Raw genomic sequence first — 17,202 nt, forward strand, 5'->3', positions numbered from 1 at the left:
TCGTCGAATCGTCTGAAGTCTCCCGTGCGGCGGGGTTCGAGGCGTTATATCGATAGCTGGAGCGTTCCATGTCCACGTACTCCACCGCCACGACTAGGGCCGACAGTTCGTTAGTACAGGGAGGCACTGTTAGAGGACGGTTAACTCACAAGGCCAGACCATGTACGCCAACCACGTCGTCGCTTGCTTCTCTAAGGCCGCCGCAAAACGTTCTTCTCTCTCGTGTTCAGGTTTTCCGGCCGCTTCGGCAGCGCACCGACGAATTGCGTTGGACACGTACCGCCGACCGCAATCAAGCCCGAGCAGGTCCGTAGTCATGAACATAGCGACGAACATCGAGTGGGTGGTGTAGAGCGGGTGAACATCGCAAGAGAGCCGGCTGGTGATTCTGTCCACCCACGGGGGTTTGTTTTGTGCTTCAAGTTGAGGAAGCAGTAGGACGTCGAGGAACCTCCTTGCGTCAAGTGCGTCGTCATGGATGGGATTGTCGAGCATTTGAGGGAAGAGGAGGGAACGCACAAACTGAACCGATCCTCGACGCCAACCCCTAACCCGAGACTGGCCCCGCTCGCGAGAGGCCCCTCCGCTTGGATCTCAGAGTTAAATTCGCCGGCTGTTCAACCGATGAAAGTGGCAAACATCGCGATACCGCTCAAAGCATCAATTGGCAAAGCAAGATCAACGGGCACATACAACTCGGCGAGGGCGCCTCCTCAAGAAACTCACGGCAGTCATCCCCATCGAGGGCGACCCCGGCCCCGACCATATCCTCCACCTAGAATCCCGCCACCTCCACCTCCACCGTTGCCATCGTTCCGGCTTGGGAGCCGTACTGGTGCCGGCTCGATTTTGCATCCGGGAAGGACACGCGGGAGCGCGTACCAGAGGACGAGGAGGAGCCCGTGAAGTCGATCTTCGTGCGCTTGGCGGAGCGTTGGGCGGTGGATGTCGCCTCAGAGCGCGCCTTCTGCGCTTCGGCTGGCGAAACGCCGGGTATCGGTGTTGAAGATGCGTTGTAGACGACCCGCGTATGTGTGGAGCGCGTTGGGTCGGGAAGGAAGGGTCGGCGTCCGAGCGAGACATATCGCCGGAAATGGGGGTACCGAAAAGGACGGAACGGAGTCAGGACTTTGGGCCGCGTGCTGCGGACGCAGGGGCGCGTAAGTGGGGGAGAGGACGGACCAATGCGATCTGCGAACCAGTCTTCTTTTATGTCGAGCGGGTCCCATAGGTCCGTTGGGAAGTTGGTCGTGCGCTCGTCGACGTCGACGAATTCGACGAGCTTCGCGTACAGATGGGGGTTGCGGAAGTTCCGGTTGGACATGAGCGAGTCGTTGAAATGGCGCGGGCTCTCCGGGTCGCGTTTGAGGGCGAGGAAAGTGGCTATTTTCGTCTGAGCGTGCCGGAGAGTGGGTACGCATGCATACACGCAAAATATGAGAAAGCGCACCCTTATCCCTTCGTCGCATGGCTCGTCTGGCTCCGATGGAATGCCCCAGTCCTGCATACCTGGTATTGGCGGAGGACACAAGAGTTGACGGATGCGCGTCGGCTCGTCGTCGACGGGGGCGCCGGCGTCGAGGACATCGTGGGAGCTTGAGTGCCGCGAAGATGAGGCCAACGACTGAGAGGCCGAGGGCGGTGGGGAAGGACCGGTTCGTCCTGGACGTCCTCCGGCAGACGGGAGCGCGGGTGGGGTTTCGCGGGCGCGTGGCGGCGGATAATTACGGCAGCCTTGGAGCTGCTAGACGACGGGTTGCCTGGGAGAGGTTGGGGACCATCTCAGTGACTGGAATGCGGCAGGGAGGAAGCGGGGGATGGGGCAGCTCACGTTCGGGAGGGGCAGCTGGATGGCGACTTAGCTGCAAGTCCTGGCCAGAGAAGAGAGAGAACGAGCAAGAGGGAAACGGGTAGGGCAAAGGGGACCAGTGAAGGCTCTCACATCAGGTCGAGAGCTGGCGGTACGAGGACCGGCGGAAGCGGGAGCTTTCATGGGGGTTGTCTGGGCCAAAGGAGGATCGTCGTCGTGGTCGCTGAGCGGGTCCTCGTCATACGCGACAAGACCTGTGAACGGGGAGATGAGACTCCGTGACCGCGATGTCGGCGAAAGGTATACCGAGGATGGGCATCTGGTGGAGAGCAGCGGGCTGCGGTGCAGGAGAGGACGGGCGGGTGTTTTCAGATGGCAGTCGGAGACCAACGAGCGCGGCCGCCGGCTATGTGGGCAGACGCTGTGCGCGCAGCTGGCGCCGTTGTCTGCGTCATTGAACGCGTCGGCGACCGGGGCTCCAGTGCTGAGCTACTCCCAATAAGAGCCTGCGCGCGTGCTCAGTCGCCCGTCAGCACCTCCCATGTCCTCCGCTCTCCACCCCCACACACAGCGCGCGAGCCCCGTTGCCTCGACGTCCAGCCATCCGCACCCAGCCGCGCATCCTCCCTCCGCCTCCACTTCCGCCGCCACTTCCCCAGATCAGTCCCCTCACACGCTCTCGTCTCCCCACAGCAACACCTCCAACTCCCCGGCGTCCACCTCGTCTCTCGCAAACGCCCTGCGCAGCCCCCAGCCTCTCCGCACCCGTCCTAGCCCGTCCAAGTCTCCAAACCCCGATAGGGATGACGGTGTCGCAAGCAAGGGCACGGCGCGTGCAGGTCTATCGTCGGGTCAGCCCTTAACGGCTCATGGAAAGCCTCGCGAACGCGTATATCTTGCCTGCGTTCAATGGTGCGTGCTCAGTCTCCTCTCCGGTGATCTCGATCTCCCTTTGCGCATGTGCAAGCTGCGTTTCCTATGTACAAACACATGCGTATTCCGTGCACATATGTTGTATCGTACACCGGCCATACCCAAAGCATCCATGCAGATGAGATGCTCAGAGTGCATATAGTCGGCCATCGTTTCAGCCGGTGCACCCTGGACAATCGCCGAGTGAGGTACACGATTCAAGTTCGGCATGGTTGCACGAATACTACATGACGGTCATTGTTTTGTCCCCTATGGGCGTATGCGTGGATCACGATATCAGCAGCGCAGTCCTTATGAGTCGTCAATGATTCGTGAAGATCTCAGACGCGAACTGACCAAGTACACCCCAACAGCCGTACTCGCAAAGTCAAATGCGACGGTGCCAAGCCCGAATGCCACAACTGCGTCCGGCGCGCCGACCCACTCGCCGGAACTTGCTCCTACGACGGCGCTCCTCGACGTCGCGGGAAGGATCGAACGCCCGGCTCGCGCAAGTTCGCAGCCTACGAAGCCAAGAAGACGCGCACGACTCGATCGCGAGCTGAAGAGGAAGCCAAACGCAAGAAAGCAGAGGAGGTCGCGCTCGCGGCTGCCTTCGCTGAGCCGTCGCAAACGCCTTCCACTAGCTCTCCTCCCGCCCCAGCCCCCTCTTTCTTCAATACTCTCCCCGGCACATTTGAGTCGCGGACACATGACCGGCTCGTCAAGTCCGCTCTATTCGACTTCCTCGGCGCGGTTCCCTTGACCTGCGAGCTAGATTACCTGGCCGCCCTGCGTCCACGGAATATGCGCGATGTACCTGTCGACGCCATAGCGATCGCCCGCCGTGTGGAAGACGACGAAGACTTTGAAGAACCAGGTGTGGTCAACATCAGCACTCTCCCCGGCATGCGCTTCACGCGTGAAACGTGGTGGGACGCGCTGCTCGGCTTCTACGCCTCGACGGACGGCGACAATAGCATGACATTGACCCCCACCGTGCGCGACACCGCTATGCGGGGTGTCGTGGCAGACCTTCGCTTCTTTTGGCAAATGTCTATGCACTGGTTCAGTTTTATCCACATCCCGCGGTTCTTCGCCAACGTATTTAACCCCGAGCGACGAAGCAAGGTGCAGCCCAGTTTGATACTCAGCGCCGCGGCGCTGGCAATCTTCTATCAAGGTTCGGAAATGGAAAATGGGTCCCAGGGAAGGCTTCGGGCGCTGCAGTTGCTTGATCAAGCCCATGCGATGTTCCAGGCCAGCCTGAGCGCCGGGTGGGTGGACATTGGGCTTGTCCAGGCAGCATGGGTGCGCCGCTCTCTATGTCCTGAAGCTGCGAGAGCTAACTTGGCCACAGCTGCTTGCCGTGTTCGAACTCCAAGCCCACCCGAAGGCATCAACTCAGCGCACACGCTCGGTATTCGACGTGCTGGACTCGCTCATCCGGAGCCTCGGGTTGACGACTCTCGATGCAGACGATCCACGCACCTCTATCTTCCTCCCGGGCGCCGTGCCCGTCGTCCCTTCCCCTCCGCCAACTCCCCAGCCTGACTTCGGGATTGATCTTGACACCCTCGGCCTCCCGTCCATGATGCAGCAGCTCCCGACGACACCCTACCTTTACGTGCCCGCCACCCCTTCTCCTACCGCCCACTACGTCCGTATCCCCGGGACACTACACATACGGTACGAGACCCCGGTCGAGAAATGGCACTGCGGCTGCGAGCTGTACAGTCTCAACGTGGCGTGGCCGCGCGTGAATGAGGTCGCACCCACGCTCGCGAATATGCCCATGTGGCTCGAAGACGTCAGCGAGGGCGAACAGCTCAAGGAGGAGTGTCGACGGCTGGTGTGGGCGACGGTGATGCTGACGGCGTCGCACAATACGAAGTCGACTGCGGGGACGGACGTGGAGCCGCAGCACCTGTGGATCAAGGATCCAGCGAACGTACGTGCCCCTCTTATATCCCCGGGCGCGGTGTGAAACTGACGCCCAGGTCTAGTATGCGCTACTCTTCCCAGGGGAAAACTTCGAGTCGCTCGGCATGGGCGGGGTGGCGACGTCGAAGTGGTCCGCGTGGGCGTTGTACATCCGGGTGCAGTTGGTGTGGCACTCGTGCCTCCGCGTGCGCTCGGACTCGCTCGTGGCGGACTCGCAGCGCGCGCAGTGGGCGTCGACAGCGTGGCTCGAGCTCGACGCGATCGAGGGTGCGATGGACGCGCACTCGTGCGGCATTCAGAGCGGTATGATGCTCCAGATGCGCGAGTTTCTATTCAAGTGAGTGTCGGGGGCGGCTCGAGGAGGTTGGAATAGGCGCGCTGATGTGCCTCCGCACCCGCAAAGCACCCGAATGCTTGTTTCGAACGATTTCAGGAGATTTATCCCCGAGGCCATGACGTGAGTTTGTGTCTCGTGGTAGACAGCGCGGTTCTGATTGAACGTAATGGTCAATGCAGAGCCTCTAATATGCAGTTCTATCACGACAAGGCCGAAAAGTGGAGTGCGTAGCCCGCGTCTGTGACAACCTTCAAACAACTGACCCTCCCCACCACAGTGCGGTTCATGCTCCACGTCGCCAACGACATCCGCGACATGATCAGTGCCGCCGTGCAAGGTGTCTCGACGAACAACTCCAGGCGCTGCTTCCTGATGTACTGGTACATGTCCCAGATGATGCGGTGCGCACCCTCTCCATCTCCCCCGCGTTACCCTGGCGGCTGACGCCTCCCCTCGCAGCGCGCTTGCGCTCTGGCACGCCGACCCAACCATAATTGTCGCGCTCGAAGTCGCAAAGGCGTTCGCGCCGTGCGTCGAGTACATGATGATGCTCTGGCCCTCACCCGGTGCGTCCCCCGCTCACCCCCCACGCTCTCCAGCTAACCCTTGGATGCGCGTATAGGTCAACGCAGGGAATACGAGGGCATTCGCAACTGGCTCGTTCGCTCGTGCGAAATCGCGGGTTTAGGAGCACCCACGCCCGTGATCCCGCTGCCCCTGCGTAAGCAGGCTCCGGTTTTGGACCAGCCATGGGCACCGTTGGAACTGTGAACTGGCGGACAGGTCATGGTGGCGAGGCTTCGGTACATGCTATGTAAGTTTGGATACGGAACCTCTGCGTTTGGGCTCTCGTATGTGCATGAATAGTGCGGGTGTGTTGGACCATTAGATCTCCATTACACGCAGATTATGTTGTGATGCTATGATGACGCTTTTGTGACTATGATCACACGATTGAAACAGATGGATCGCTCGGTGCATACAACCTGGCGAAGTTAGAACTACCACATGTACTGCACGCTTACCATAGGGCGTCAAACGAGGACAACAAAAAAAAACCTGGCGAAGTTCTATACTATGCACATTCCTAGGGCCTCGATTCGGCCTTCGGCGACTTTCGCAGTTCATGCACCGTAGAAGGATCATGTTCTACCGCATACGCCATGCAAATCGGGGCCACATGAGCCGCTGCTTCAGTTTCGTACCGCAATGTCCGAGACCGAGGAAGAGCTGCGCCGCCGAGATGTGGCCCCGCATGGCTTGTGAATACGTCGTGGGTGGGCATTCAGGGACACGTGGAAATGGGCGGAAGAGGAAGACGTCGCGGTTGAACAAGGCCAGAGCATATATGCTACCCACGCCGTCGCCTGCCTCTCCAAAGCCATCGCGAAACATGCTTCCCTCTCGTGTGCCGGTCTCCCGGCGGCCTCTGTGGCGCACGCACGGATGGTGTCAGAGACGTACCGTCGTCCGCGATCCATGCCGAGTAGCTCGGCGGTCGCGTACATGGCGGCGAACAGCGCGTGGGTGGTGTATTGCCAGTGCGCGCTGTGGTCAGGGTCCGCGTTACGGACGATTCTGGCGGCCCATTGTGGCTTGTTGTACGATTCGAACTGGGGGAGGAGCAGGACGTCGAGATACCTCTCTGCCTTGTCGGGGTTGGTTTCAAGCACTGGAGGAGAATGGCAAGTGGGTACAGTCTGGGTGGGCATCTAGGGACGTGTGTAGAGCATACACTCGAGTGGTGGAGGATAAAGGCGAAGGAGGCTCGCAACCTCTCGCGCGCGCGCGCGCGGCGGCTCGCTTGATTGCCCACTGACCGCGCTCGGACCGCGCCGCCGTTGTCGCTGACAATCCGAACGTTGAGTGAGGAAATTATGTCGTGTGCTTTAGCTCGGTGTGTGTTGCTCGAGGTAATATGTCACCGAAGGTCAAGGACGTACTCGACGGTCACTCATCCGACCCCCAACTTCCCACCCCGAGTCCCGCCCAGGTGGATATATGCACGTGCTCCAAGCCGTCTGTCGCGTTGTCTACAGGAATCGTCGTGATATGGCAAGACGGAATTGGCCATGAAGTCGTAGCTTCCGGAAGGGTATGTAATGTTGTGAGGCGAGGAAAGAATATGTTGCCCTTCAACTTGGAGGACTCGACCCCTGGGCTCGCCGGACCGCCAAGGCCGATGCACGCTTGCAAGACGTCCTTGACAGGAGATGCATTGTGGTATAGGTAGTACAGCCAACAAGTCTCGAACGGATATGCATCATGCATGATCGAGCGTCGCAGCGAGAGACTCTCGCAGCTCCATCACTAGGTAGGGATCTTGTTCGACAACATGCGCCATGAACGACGCTCCCGTCAGGGCCACATGGGCAGCCGCCCCGGTCTTGTATTCCCTTTCTCCCGAAGAGGTGCAGAGCTCTCGGAACAGCTGCGCCGTGCCACTGAGATGCAGCACATGCGCGATCGCACAGTGCACTCGCAGAAGCTCAGGGCTGGGCAGATCGACGCCTGTGGCATGGTGTCCTCGTTCATGGCTGCCAACCACGCTGGACACCGACGATCCAGTGAACTCGGCGCTGTGATCCTCGAATGTGATATGCCGGCGGGAGGCGCGCGTCCCCCGGTATCGTTGATCGTCCGGCATGTAGCATATCTCGTAGCTATGGGGCGTCTGCTCGGACGATGTGAGAACCACTTGAGTTTGGTCGAGTCGGGAGCAGCACATACCTCTGTCGCCTTCAGGCACCACTTGAACTTGTCGAAGCCAGCAAGGGGGCGCACGTCCAGCAAAAATGAATTTCGTGGCTCGTCCTTGATATCAAGAGTAGTTTGGAGGAGGCCGTCCATCTGGCAGTATTCGTTGAGTATCTTCAATGTGGTATACAGAGATGTCTAGCATCCTGGGTTGAATGAGGGCTCCCGGGACCGACTGTTCAACGTTCACCACTCACCTGAGCATCGGCCGACGCTTCGTGAAAGGTAGCTACTGCGTCATTGAAGATGTGCGTTGCGAGTACGTCTCCTACCTCAGTAGCACATCTCGATAGCTCGTCGGGTGCACCATCGTTGACGATACCAGTGAAGCAGCACGTCCAACGATCTCGGAGGAGCACCTCGGGGAGTTTTTGGGTGAGGACATTCGGGTCGCCGAGCGTTGGACATGAAGTACTCACGTGTTTCCTCAAAAGATGCGCACGATAATCTACCGGGTCTTCGGTCGGGCTCGGTGTGGCGGGAGTCGAAGTCTTGCCCCAATAGTTGGACCGTTCGACGTCCATGTGTGCAAGCACACCGACTGCAACGCATATGGTCGGTCGGAGAAAGTCACACAGGGATAAGGAACTCACAGGGCCAGAGCATGTACGCCACCCACGACGCCGCCTGCTTCTCCAGAGACATCGCCAGGCATACTTTTGTGTCGTGCTCGGGTTGCCCGGCCGCTTCTGCCACGCATCTGCGGATAGCGTCTGAGACATACCGTCGTCCGCAATCGAGACCGGGGTTGTCGGCAGTGGTGCACATAGCGGCGAACATTGAATGTGTGGTGTACTGCGGGAGGGTGAGGGTAAGAGTGCATGCGGCTGACGAGGCTTGTTGTGTGCTTCGAACTCGGGAAGTAGCAGGATATCAAGGTGCGTGCTAGCGTCGTCGACGTTGTTGTTTTTGGCGACATGGGGACTCATGATCGTGATGGCAGAGAGGAGAGACGGGCCCGTCGGCGTTGGGAGTGAAGTTCAGCCGCGACATATGTGTACAAGCGCCCCGGGCGTTTGAGGCCATCCGCCGGGCCGCGACGGAGCACCAAACCAATTGAGGGCAAAGTGGAGCTCGGCTAGCTTGTTGCGCGCGTGGTTCAGGGTGCAAATCGAACATATGGACACATATCGGAAACTCGGAAGTAGTCAAAGGTATCATCGACACTGCGCAGAGCACGTCCTTATAACGTCTCCTCGTCCAACCATCTGGCGACTAGCTATATCCTCCGATTCTACTCGCGAGCGGATTTGCCAATTGTAACCAACCCATCACCAACGCACCACCGGACTCGCCCAGCTTCATCATCACAGGGGGATCTCCGTCCATCACGTGCGTCTTGAACGCTGCTCCCGTCAGGTTTAAAGTGGTGGCGAATCCCCAGAGCCGCTCTTGCCGTCTTCATCGGAGTATAGCACATCCCTGTTTTGTCCACGAAGTCTGGTTCTAACGGCGGTGGGCCCTTGTTCGAGTGCGTGGGACGGGGAAACGAAGAATAACGTTTGAGACGCTACGCTTGCGCGCGAGGGCTGAACGTTGAGGTCTTGACACAGAAGCAACATAAGGACGCAGAACTACAGAGGCCGTCGCGAAACGGTTTGGCAACTTCGCTTATCGGAGCTGGAGTTCGGTGTGGGCGCAGGGTCGTGGCAGGGACCAGGACCGCGCGCGATAAAGCGGCGGACTCCGGGGCGCGCCGTGGGCGGCTGAGAGGACGCCAGGTTGTCGACGAAGTTGGAACATCCGACCAAGACGGGCGGAGAATTGACTCGAGGTGGCGGGCGCTCGGGGAGATGAAGGCGGTGTGGGGTAGGCTTGAGCTTGGTAAGCAGATAGATCCATACGTGCGTCCTGGGATGGTCTGGGCTGGAACTGGGAGCGTGGAGGTCGCACGGACGGAGGCGCGGGAGAGACGAATGGGCGGACCTTAGGAAGGCGTGGAGTCGTGCATGGGCTCGTGGTTCTTTCGCCAGGGCAAAGGGGGCTTGGGTGTGGCCAAGTATACCGTGAGAGGGGAGAGGAGTTCGGGCGTGCGGAGGTCGTCAAGAGGCCGATGGGAGGGTAGCCTGGGAGGATATCAGTGGGCGTGGGCGTCGACGGCGGGTGCTGGTGTGCTTGCCGGAGCGGCGAGCTGTCTGCGAAGCTTGTGCATGACAGAGTGGGATTCTGGGAAGACAGGACTGAGCGCCAGGCTGGGGGCGATAACCATGGCAGGGTCGCTGCGGGCCCGGACGGTGGAGAGGGCGCAGAGGAGTTTATGCGACGCTTGATGAATGTTTACGGCACGACGGATCCTGGGCGATCAGGCATCAAGAGTCTGCGCTTCGAGGATCGTTGGTGGGCGGCGAGGGCGAGGGCGACGGGGTTGGTGACGAAGGTGGTGGGCGGATTCTGCAAAGGGTTCGTACAAGCAATCCAGGGACGGGAGATCGGGCGTAGCGGTAGGGAGACAGAACGGGACAGCTGGCAGCGAAGCGGTGTGGTGGGCGCGGGGCGGAGGGTCTGGGACAAGGCGAGGGTCCGAAGCGTTCCGGGAGAATGGGATTGGAAATGAGCGAGCGCATGAGGAAGCAGGGGGTGTTGAGTTACGGGGAGCACGGCGCTCGGGCCGCGCCTTGGTTTGGTTTGAGGTGGAGGCGCGGGAGGCTGTTCATGTTGGCTCGAGGGTGGGTGCGGGCTGGGAAGGGAAGGTGGGAGGCGAAGGAGAAGGCTGTGGCAGCAGAGGGAGGCTCAACGGAAGCATTTCGGAGAAGGAGAGGGCGAGGGCGAAGACGGGACGGCGGATGCTCGAGCTGTGTCGCGGGATGGGACCCGGATGGGAGCGAGGGCGGGGGGTGGGGAGATCAGAGGGATCGCGAGAGGGATGGGGGAGGGAGGCGGGAGGCGGGAGGTTGACATGGGCAGAGCCTGAACGGGGCATGCGGACGACCAGCGGACGCGGGGTTAACGCGCGCCGGTGCACGTGCAGGCGACGTCAGAGGGGCGTGGGACGATGGGATCGGGGGGAGGGGAGCCAGGGCAGCGGGCGGGGGAAAGCCGGCGGGGTGTGGGATCGATCTGGATCTGGCGTTGGCGGGCACGTGGGATGGATCAGAGGACGTCGTCTTAAGGCGGCCCCAGCCCCGTCCTCCGCGCTTCTCGCCCTCTCCGCCCCTCCATCACCCCCGCCATGGCCTCCTCCACAATATACAACGTGCGTCCCCCGCCCCCGCCTCGCTCTTCCTGCTCACCCCCCACCCCCAGCACAAACACCTACAACCAACAGGCGCGGCCCCCCAGGGTCCCAACTCTTTTGCCTCCCTCAACCAGTCCTTCAACCAGATTCGCGACGAGTTCTCCGCCCTCCAGGAGCAGTGTGACTCCCTCCGGGGCCAGCGAGACGAGTACGAGAACAAAAGTGCGCCTTTTTTCTTCCCGCTCCACCCCCATCCCCCACTTAACCCTCCCCCAACTTCAACCGATGGCCAGTCAGCAGCCAGGTCACGGAGCTCAACATCATCCGCCAGTCTCTCTACGAGCTCGAGACTCAACATGGAAAAATTCGCCAGCAATACGAGGACGATCTCCGCAACCTACGAGCAGAACTCGACTCCTACAAGCGCAGAGGTGCCCCAGAGCCCCTTGGCCTCGCTTCACTAGGCCGCGACCGCGAACTCCGCGAACGCGAGCGCGAACTCACCGCCCGCGAACGTGAACGCGAACGCGATGTACGCGACCGCGACCGTGACGTCGTCATGGCCAACGCTCAGCCGACGCCCCGCCCCGACGCCCTCGCACGCGAATCCCTCGGTCTCGGACGCCCACCCGTCAGCATGCCCGGTGGTCCCCCGACTGGTCCTGGTGGTGAGCCCCTTGGCCCTCTCGGTTTGACACCTCACGCCGGACCTGTCGGTCTTGGAGTAGGCGCCGGTCCCGGTGCAGGCGGAGGCTACGGCGATCCCTACTACTCTCGCGCCGACCGCGACCGCGAACGGGAGCGTGATAGGGACAGGGATCGCACCGTCCTCGACAGCCGGGATCGTGAGCGGGAGAGGGACCGCGACCGCGATCGCGACGGCCGTGATGTGAAAAGGATAAAGACCGAAAGAGATCGCATGAAGGGCGACCGTCCAGGTAAGCTCTCTGCTCCAGCTCCCGCGTTGGCATGTTCTCAACCATCCCCGACCTCTCCTGCCTTACCTCACTCCTTATCGCTTCCCCCATTCCCTCTTTCGCACCCGCCCTCGCCCGCCCGTCCGCCTTCAAATCCTGTCCTTGTCCAACGCCCGCCCACGCCCTGCACGCCCGACCTCCAGACCCGTTCTCACCTTCAATGGGAACACAGCCTCCGCCTTCCCATATCCCACCACACCACCACCATCAATCAATTTCCCTCGGCCCCGGCGCCCCTCCACCCTCGAATGGCGCCCCACCAACGCCTTCGGGTCCACCAATTCCTCAGGCGACCCCCAAACTCCCCCCAACACCTAGCGCGGGACCACCGTATCCGGGCGGGCCAGGGCAAGCACCAGGACAGGACGGCGCCAACGGGGCTGCGGGTGAGTGGGCGGGGGCTCTTTCCTCCACTTTTTTTCCTTCCTTCTTCTTCGCGAACTCTTTTTCTGGTGCTAATAGCACCTTTCCCCCTCGTAGGTCCTCAACCATACCCTCCCACCCCCGGCCCGTCGTCGAATGCGGGCCCCGAGTCCTCAATGGCCGTCGCTTCCTCGTCTGGAATGGCCCCATGGCCGTCGATCTCAGCATGGACCCTCAGAGTGTACCCCCAGAACTCAAGAACGAGGGCGCGGATTGGTTCGCCATCTTCAACCCTGCGCCCGTTGCTCCGGGCGACCCACCAGGCCAGAAGAAGCGTGCACTCGACGTCAAGCTTGTGCACACTCTAATGCATGAGAGGTGCGTGTCGGGATTGAAGTGAGCCGCACTCGGATTGCTGACGCCCGTCACTCTAGTGTGGTTTGCTGTGTTCGGTTCTCTGCGGATGGCAAGTATCTGGCGACCGGCTGCAATCGGTCAGCGCAGATCTACGACACCAAGACGGGTCAGAAGACTTCGTGCGTCCCGTGCTACGTTGTGATCGAATACGTCGTGCTGATAGTGCCCCCAGTATGCTCGTTGACGAGAGCGCGAGCAAAACTGGAGACCTGTACATTCGGAGCGTCTGCTTCAGCCCCGATGGCAGGTACCTTGCGACGGGTGCCGAGGACAAGCAAATCCGAGTATGCGTTGTTCACTTCACGACCCGGATCTCAGATGGACTAATCATGTCCTCCAGATCTGGGACATCAGGGAAGAGCGCATCCGTACCGTGTTCTCCGGCCACCAGCAAGAGATCTACTCGCTCGACTTCTCGCGCGACGGCAAGCTGATCGTCTCTGGCTCTGGGGACCGGACGGCACGGATCTGGGACATGAACGGGGACACGAGCCAGGCGTGCAAAGTTTGTGCGTACTCCCGTTGTGTTGTCGGTTCAGGAACGAAGCTAATCCGTGCCTTCCCACGCGCCCCCCACAGTGACGATCCCAGAGCCGGACAGCGTCGACGCGGGGGTGACCTCGGTCTGCATCTCGCCCGATGGGCGGCTCGTCGCGGCGGGCTCGCTCGACACGGTCGTTAGGATCTGGGACGTTGCGACCGGGATCCTCGTCGAGCGGCTGAAGGGCCACCGGGACTCGGTGTACTCAGTCGCGTTCACACCGGACGGGAAGGGTCTCGTGTCGGGCTCGCTGGACAAGACGCTCAAGTACTGGGATGTACGGCCGATCATGCGCGCGAGGGAGAGCGTGGTGACCAAGGGCTCGGCGGCCGGGAAGGGCGAGGGCGACAAGGGCGGCCAGTGCACGATGAACTTCACGGGTCACAAGGACTACGTGCTCAGCGTCGCGGTGAGCCACGACGGGAAGTGGGTGGTGTCGGGCTCGAAGGACCGGGGAGTGCAGTTCTGGGACGCGAACTCTGCGATCGCGCAGTGCATGCTGCAGGGGCACAAGAACTCTGGTGCGTCTGCTCGGTCGATGGTGTATCTGAATCTGTGCTGACTGGATGTGCCTACAGTGATCTCGATCGATCTGAGCCCGGCAGGAAACGTCCTCGCGACGGGCAGCGGGGACTGGTCAGCACGAATATGGAGTTACGCGGCGATGGTGTGAAGGTCCCCCCGCCCCGCGCCTGGTCGCGCTCTTGTATAACACCTCCCGGATGCCATCGCCGAGATCACACGCTCTTCGTTTTCGCCACTCTCCCGCACCCGCCCCGTCTCCCCCGTCCCCCACACACAGTGCTCATACGTATGTCAGGTGCTACCCTGACCCGCCCTGCGCTCCCTACTCCCTCCCTCGTCCTACCCCCGCGTCGTCATGCCGATCGGGGACATCCTCTGGTCGCGCGTGCCGCCGGTGTCGTCTGTCCAAGTCTTGTGCGTGTCGTGGTGGTGTATATGTGTACAGATCCGGGTCCTCCTCTCGCGAACGGACGGCGTGTATGTATCTCGGATCCGTCGCCGCCGTCGTCCTTGCCAGCTCTAGCGTAGTATATCTATCTGTCTCCTTTTTTTTCAGGTTCCCGCATGTGCTTTGCTGTGTGCTCGTATCGTGTCAAGCGACACCCCGGCCCGCTCATCACTACCGACGCGGACTCGCGACGGGAGGATGGGCCGATCGCTATCGGCGGTGTGCACTGTGGGCGCGCGGGAGGGCATCGCGGCCCGGGCTCGGCGTTTGACATTGTGGGTCGGCTGATTTGGAACTTGGACCGGGGCTTGGGGCTTGGAACTTGGACTTGAGGTATGTATTTGTAGAGAGGTGAGTCGTCCATTTCAATGGTAGACATGGACTTCACTTCCGCGCAGAGTGTCATTCGGCAAAACATGTCATGCAAAGAAGAAGTGTTGATCGGAAGACACGCAACTTAGCCCTGGTTCAACGTTCAACTCGGGCATCGCTGAACCTGTTTCAGATGCCAGGCCGAGTCATTTGTATGCTTCTCGACGCTGACCGCCCCTTCAACAGCTACACACGCAAAGTATGAGAGGAGGATGTGTTCTTGATTGAATCGCATGAAGTCGATCCACCGTCACTGCATCGCTCCCCGGGTAACACTTCAAGAGCATAGATATGTGATGAGGCGAGACGATCCCACCAACTCACAACATACTACTTGCGCCGAGGCGTCAAGTCCCATCAGGCGGACGCCGTGCCTCAGTTGGGACTTCCCGACCATTCGCCGGGTGGGTTCTTCAGCTGCTTGAGTCAGACGTCTTCCTCTGAATTAATACCGTCGGACTCTTCCCTGCCCCGCGTTGTCCTAGGACCCACTGCCCTCCGATCCCACAGAAAGCGGGCGCCGCTATGGGACACGAGGCCGTTCGCGAGCTCCACGAAATAGCATCTAGCCTGGTCCTTAGTGCTTGCGGGGTTCCTTTTTGTACCCGGTGAACCTCATCGACAGCAGCGATGGGCCGCGTGCATGGTTCAGGCGACGAGGATGGCCTAGCGGGTGCGCCAAGTACGAGGAAGCGTCGGTTAGTGGGGCTCGGGGCGCACGTCCATGCATCGCAGACGTCAGGCAGGCGGCGCGACGCCAACAGATGCTCGAAAGGCGAAAACTCCGGGCGGTGTTTGTGGGTGTTGGGCAGGTGGTTGAGTGGTACAAAGGCCCGGGGAGCGGGTGGAGGTAGGGCCAGAGCTCGCTCGCTGCACCGCGCGCAAGTTCTTTGGCACGTCTTGACCCACTGCTCTACTTCAACATGCTCTCGTTCAGTCGTCTCGGCGCCCTTGCGGGTGTCGTCGTGGGCCTCGCCAAGCTCCCCACCGCTGTCCTTGCGCTCGACAACGGCGTCGGGAAGCTGCCTGGTTCGTCCTTTGCTTCACCCTCCGAGCTGTAGAATTGCAGCTTATGCCTCCCTTTTTGTAGCCATGGGCTTCAACTGTACGTCACGCCCCACCTTGAAGTTTTATTTCTCCTGACAGTGTCTCTCGGGCGACAGCGCTCAGCCTCCCAAAGGTGCGCCATCCCTCTGTCCATCCCGGCTAGGAATATTCGAATGACTGACGATGTCCTGCGCAGGCGAATCTCACAGAAGCGGCCATGCGCGAGGCCGCCAACCTCATGGCCACGCTCGGACTCCGCGTGAGTGCACGCTCGCCGCTGCCGTTTCCCCCACGTACGGTGCCCTGACCTGTGGCTGCCGCTCCAGGACCTTGGCTACAGCTACGTCAACTTCGACAGTGGCTGGGCGATCCCCAACCGCGGCGCCGACGGGGAGCTCGTCGCTGGTGAGCGGGTTGGCTCCTCCGTGGTGGAGAGGATGATCTGACGGCAGTGGTGTTGCGCAGACCCCGGGCGGTTCCCCAGCGGAATGCGGGCCCTTACGGATTTCATCCACTCGCTCGACTTGTGCGTTGCTTCTAGCGCCTCTTGTTGCGAGTGTGGAACTAATCTGGTTTTGGTGTCTTCAGGAAGGCGGGAATTGTGAGCTCCGTCTTCGAACAGAGTCGTGTTGACGGACTAAATGACGTTTTTCCCAGTACGGGAGCTCCGGGTGGTTCTTCTGCGATGGGGTGCAGCCTGGCTCGTTCTCGAACGAACTGAAGTGAGTCAGCTTCTTGCATTCAAACAATGGTGCGCGTTGTGCTCATTTCATCGCGCACAGGGATGTCCAGCAGTGGCAGATCAGCTGGGGCTTCGACTATGTCAAGTGCGTGGTCGTCGATCCGCACAGAGCTTCACGCGCTGACCGCTCCCTTATAGATTGGTTGGCTGCTTCCGTGAGGCCTTTACCACTCTGTATGAATGCATTGGACGGAGTCTCACCAGCTGATAGCTCCGTTCGACGACGTCAGCCGCGAGGGCCCTGCCGGACGTGAGTTTCTCGATCCGTCTCCTTCATTCATTTTTACACTCCCTGACCGGTGACATGCACACGCAGTCTACCAGCGCACTGCGGACGCCATCGCGCAGGTTTCTCAGGAGTTCTTCCGAACCCCAATGTTCCTCAGCTTGGGCGGGGCCGCGGTAAGCGTCACACCACTCTGGACTGCCAAGTCGTCTCGCTGAGCATCCCCGACGTAGCACGAACCTTACATCTGGGCACCTTCAATCGGTAACAGCTGGAGGGTGAGTCGCTTTCGCATGCTTGGGGCGGAGGGGGGTGACTCACAATAAAATGCACCAGGCGGGCTCCAACGATCGTAGGTCACAATGGTGTGCATGGGGCTGTCCGACTGACTTGAGAGCGCAGAGGCTACCTGGGCGTCGGTCGCGAGCATCATCAACAAGTGAGCGTCCATATTACGAGTACTACTGGGACCGATGCTCACTGCGACCTTTCTAGCGCTTCGTTCACTTCATGGTCCAGCGACTTTTACGCACATAGCGACTTGGACTTGGTGAGTCCGCCGCACTCTTTTCGGAGCAATCGATTGACGGTGTCGGTGGACAGATCCGC

At 60.6% G+C, this 17,202-nt stretch overlaps 5 protein-coding genes across 5 annotated transcripts; 3 read left to right on the forward strand and 2 right to left on the reverse strand.

The window, feature by feature from the left end:
• Positions 1–731: 731 nt before the first annotated feature.
• Positions 732–1,993, reverse strand: BXZ73DRAFT_92360 (HCNGP-like protein-domain-containing protein; the record flags this gene model as incomplete). Its single annotated transcript, XM_048026340.1, has 5 exons — positions 732–832; positions 883–978; positions 1,183–1,393; positions 1,451–1,552; positions 1,943–1,993. 5 exons carry the CDS (start codon positions 1,991–1,993, stop codon positions 732–734), a joined length of 561 nt encoding a protein of 186 aa, XP_047873680.1.
• A 358-nt stretch (positions 1,994–2,351) lies between these two features.
• BXZ73DRAFT_53282 (uncharacterized protein) lies at positions 2,352–5,774 on the forward strand (the record flags this gene model as incomplete). The annotated part of the gene is made up of 9 exons (XM_048020969.1): positions 2,352–2,722; positions 3,097–4,033; positions 4,083–4,673; positions 4,729–5,003; positions 5,070–5,123; positions 5,183–5,226; positions 5,281–5,404; positions 5,463–5,569; positions 5,626–5,774. 9 exons carry the CDS (start codon positions 2,352–2,354, stop codon positions 5,772–5,774), a joined length of 2,652 nt encoding a protein of 883 aa, XP_047873681.1.
• A 1,492-nt stretch (positions 5,775–7,266) lies between these two features.
• On the reverse strand, positions 7,267–8,540 carry BXZ73DRAFT_80807 (uncharacterized protein; the record flags this gene model as incomplete). The annotated part of the gene is made up of 5 exons (XM_048023348.1): positions 7,267–7,677; positions 7,734–7,874; positions 7,958–8,301; positions 8,354–8,460; positions 8,485–8,540. 5 exons carry the CDS (start codon positions 8,538–8,540, stop codon positions 7,267–7,269), a joined length of 1,059 nt encoding a protein of 352 aa, XP_047873682.1.
• Positions 8,541–10,929: 2,389 nt separating this feature from the next.
• BXZ73DRAFT_80808 (WD40 repeat-like protein) lies at positions 10,930–13,906 on the forward strand (the record flags this gene model as incomplete). Its single annotated transcript, XM_048023349.1, has 10 exons — positions 10,930–10,953; positions 11,004–11,157; positions 11,229–11,873; positions 12,056–12,298; positions 12,446–12,653; positions 12,710–12,811; positions 12,856–12,976; positions 13,033–13,201; positions 13,272–13,754; positions 13,812–13,906. 10 exons carry the CDS (start codon positions 10,930–10,932, stop codon positions 13,904–13,906), a joined length of 2,244 nt encoding a protein of 747 aa, XP_047873683.1.
• Positions 13,907–15,501: 1,595 nt separating this feature from the next.
• BXZ73DRAFT_80809 (glycoside hydrolase superfamily) lies at positions 15,502–16,811 on the forward strand (the record flags this gene model as incomplete). Its single annotated transcript, XM_048023350.1, has 12 exons — positions 15,502–15,607; positions 15,669–15,683; positions 15,742–15,758; positions 15,822–15,884; positions 15,952–16,030; positions 16,091–16,151; positions 16,214–16,226; positions 16,283–16,347; positions 16,408–16,452; positions 16,506–16,509; positions 16,572–16,617; positions 16,684–16,811. The coding sequence occupies 12 exons, from the start codon at positions 15,502–15,504 to the stop codon at positions 16,809–16,811; spliced, it is 642 nt and encodes a 213-aa protein (XP_047873684.1).
• Positions 16,812–17,202: the final 391 nt, after the last annotated feature.

This window comes from Epithele typhae (assembly GCF_022376455.1).
Source record: "Epithele typhae strain CBS 203.58 chromosome Unknown BXZ73scaffold_66, whole genome shotgun sequence".
Lineage (NCBI taxonomy): Eukaryota > Fungi > Basidiomycota > Agaricomycetes > Polyporales > Epitheliaceae > Epithele > Epithele typhae.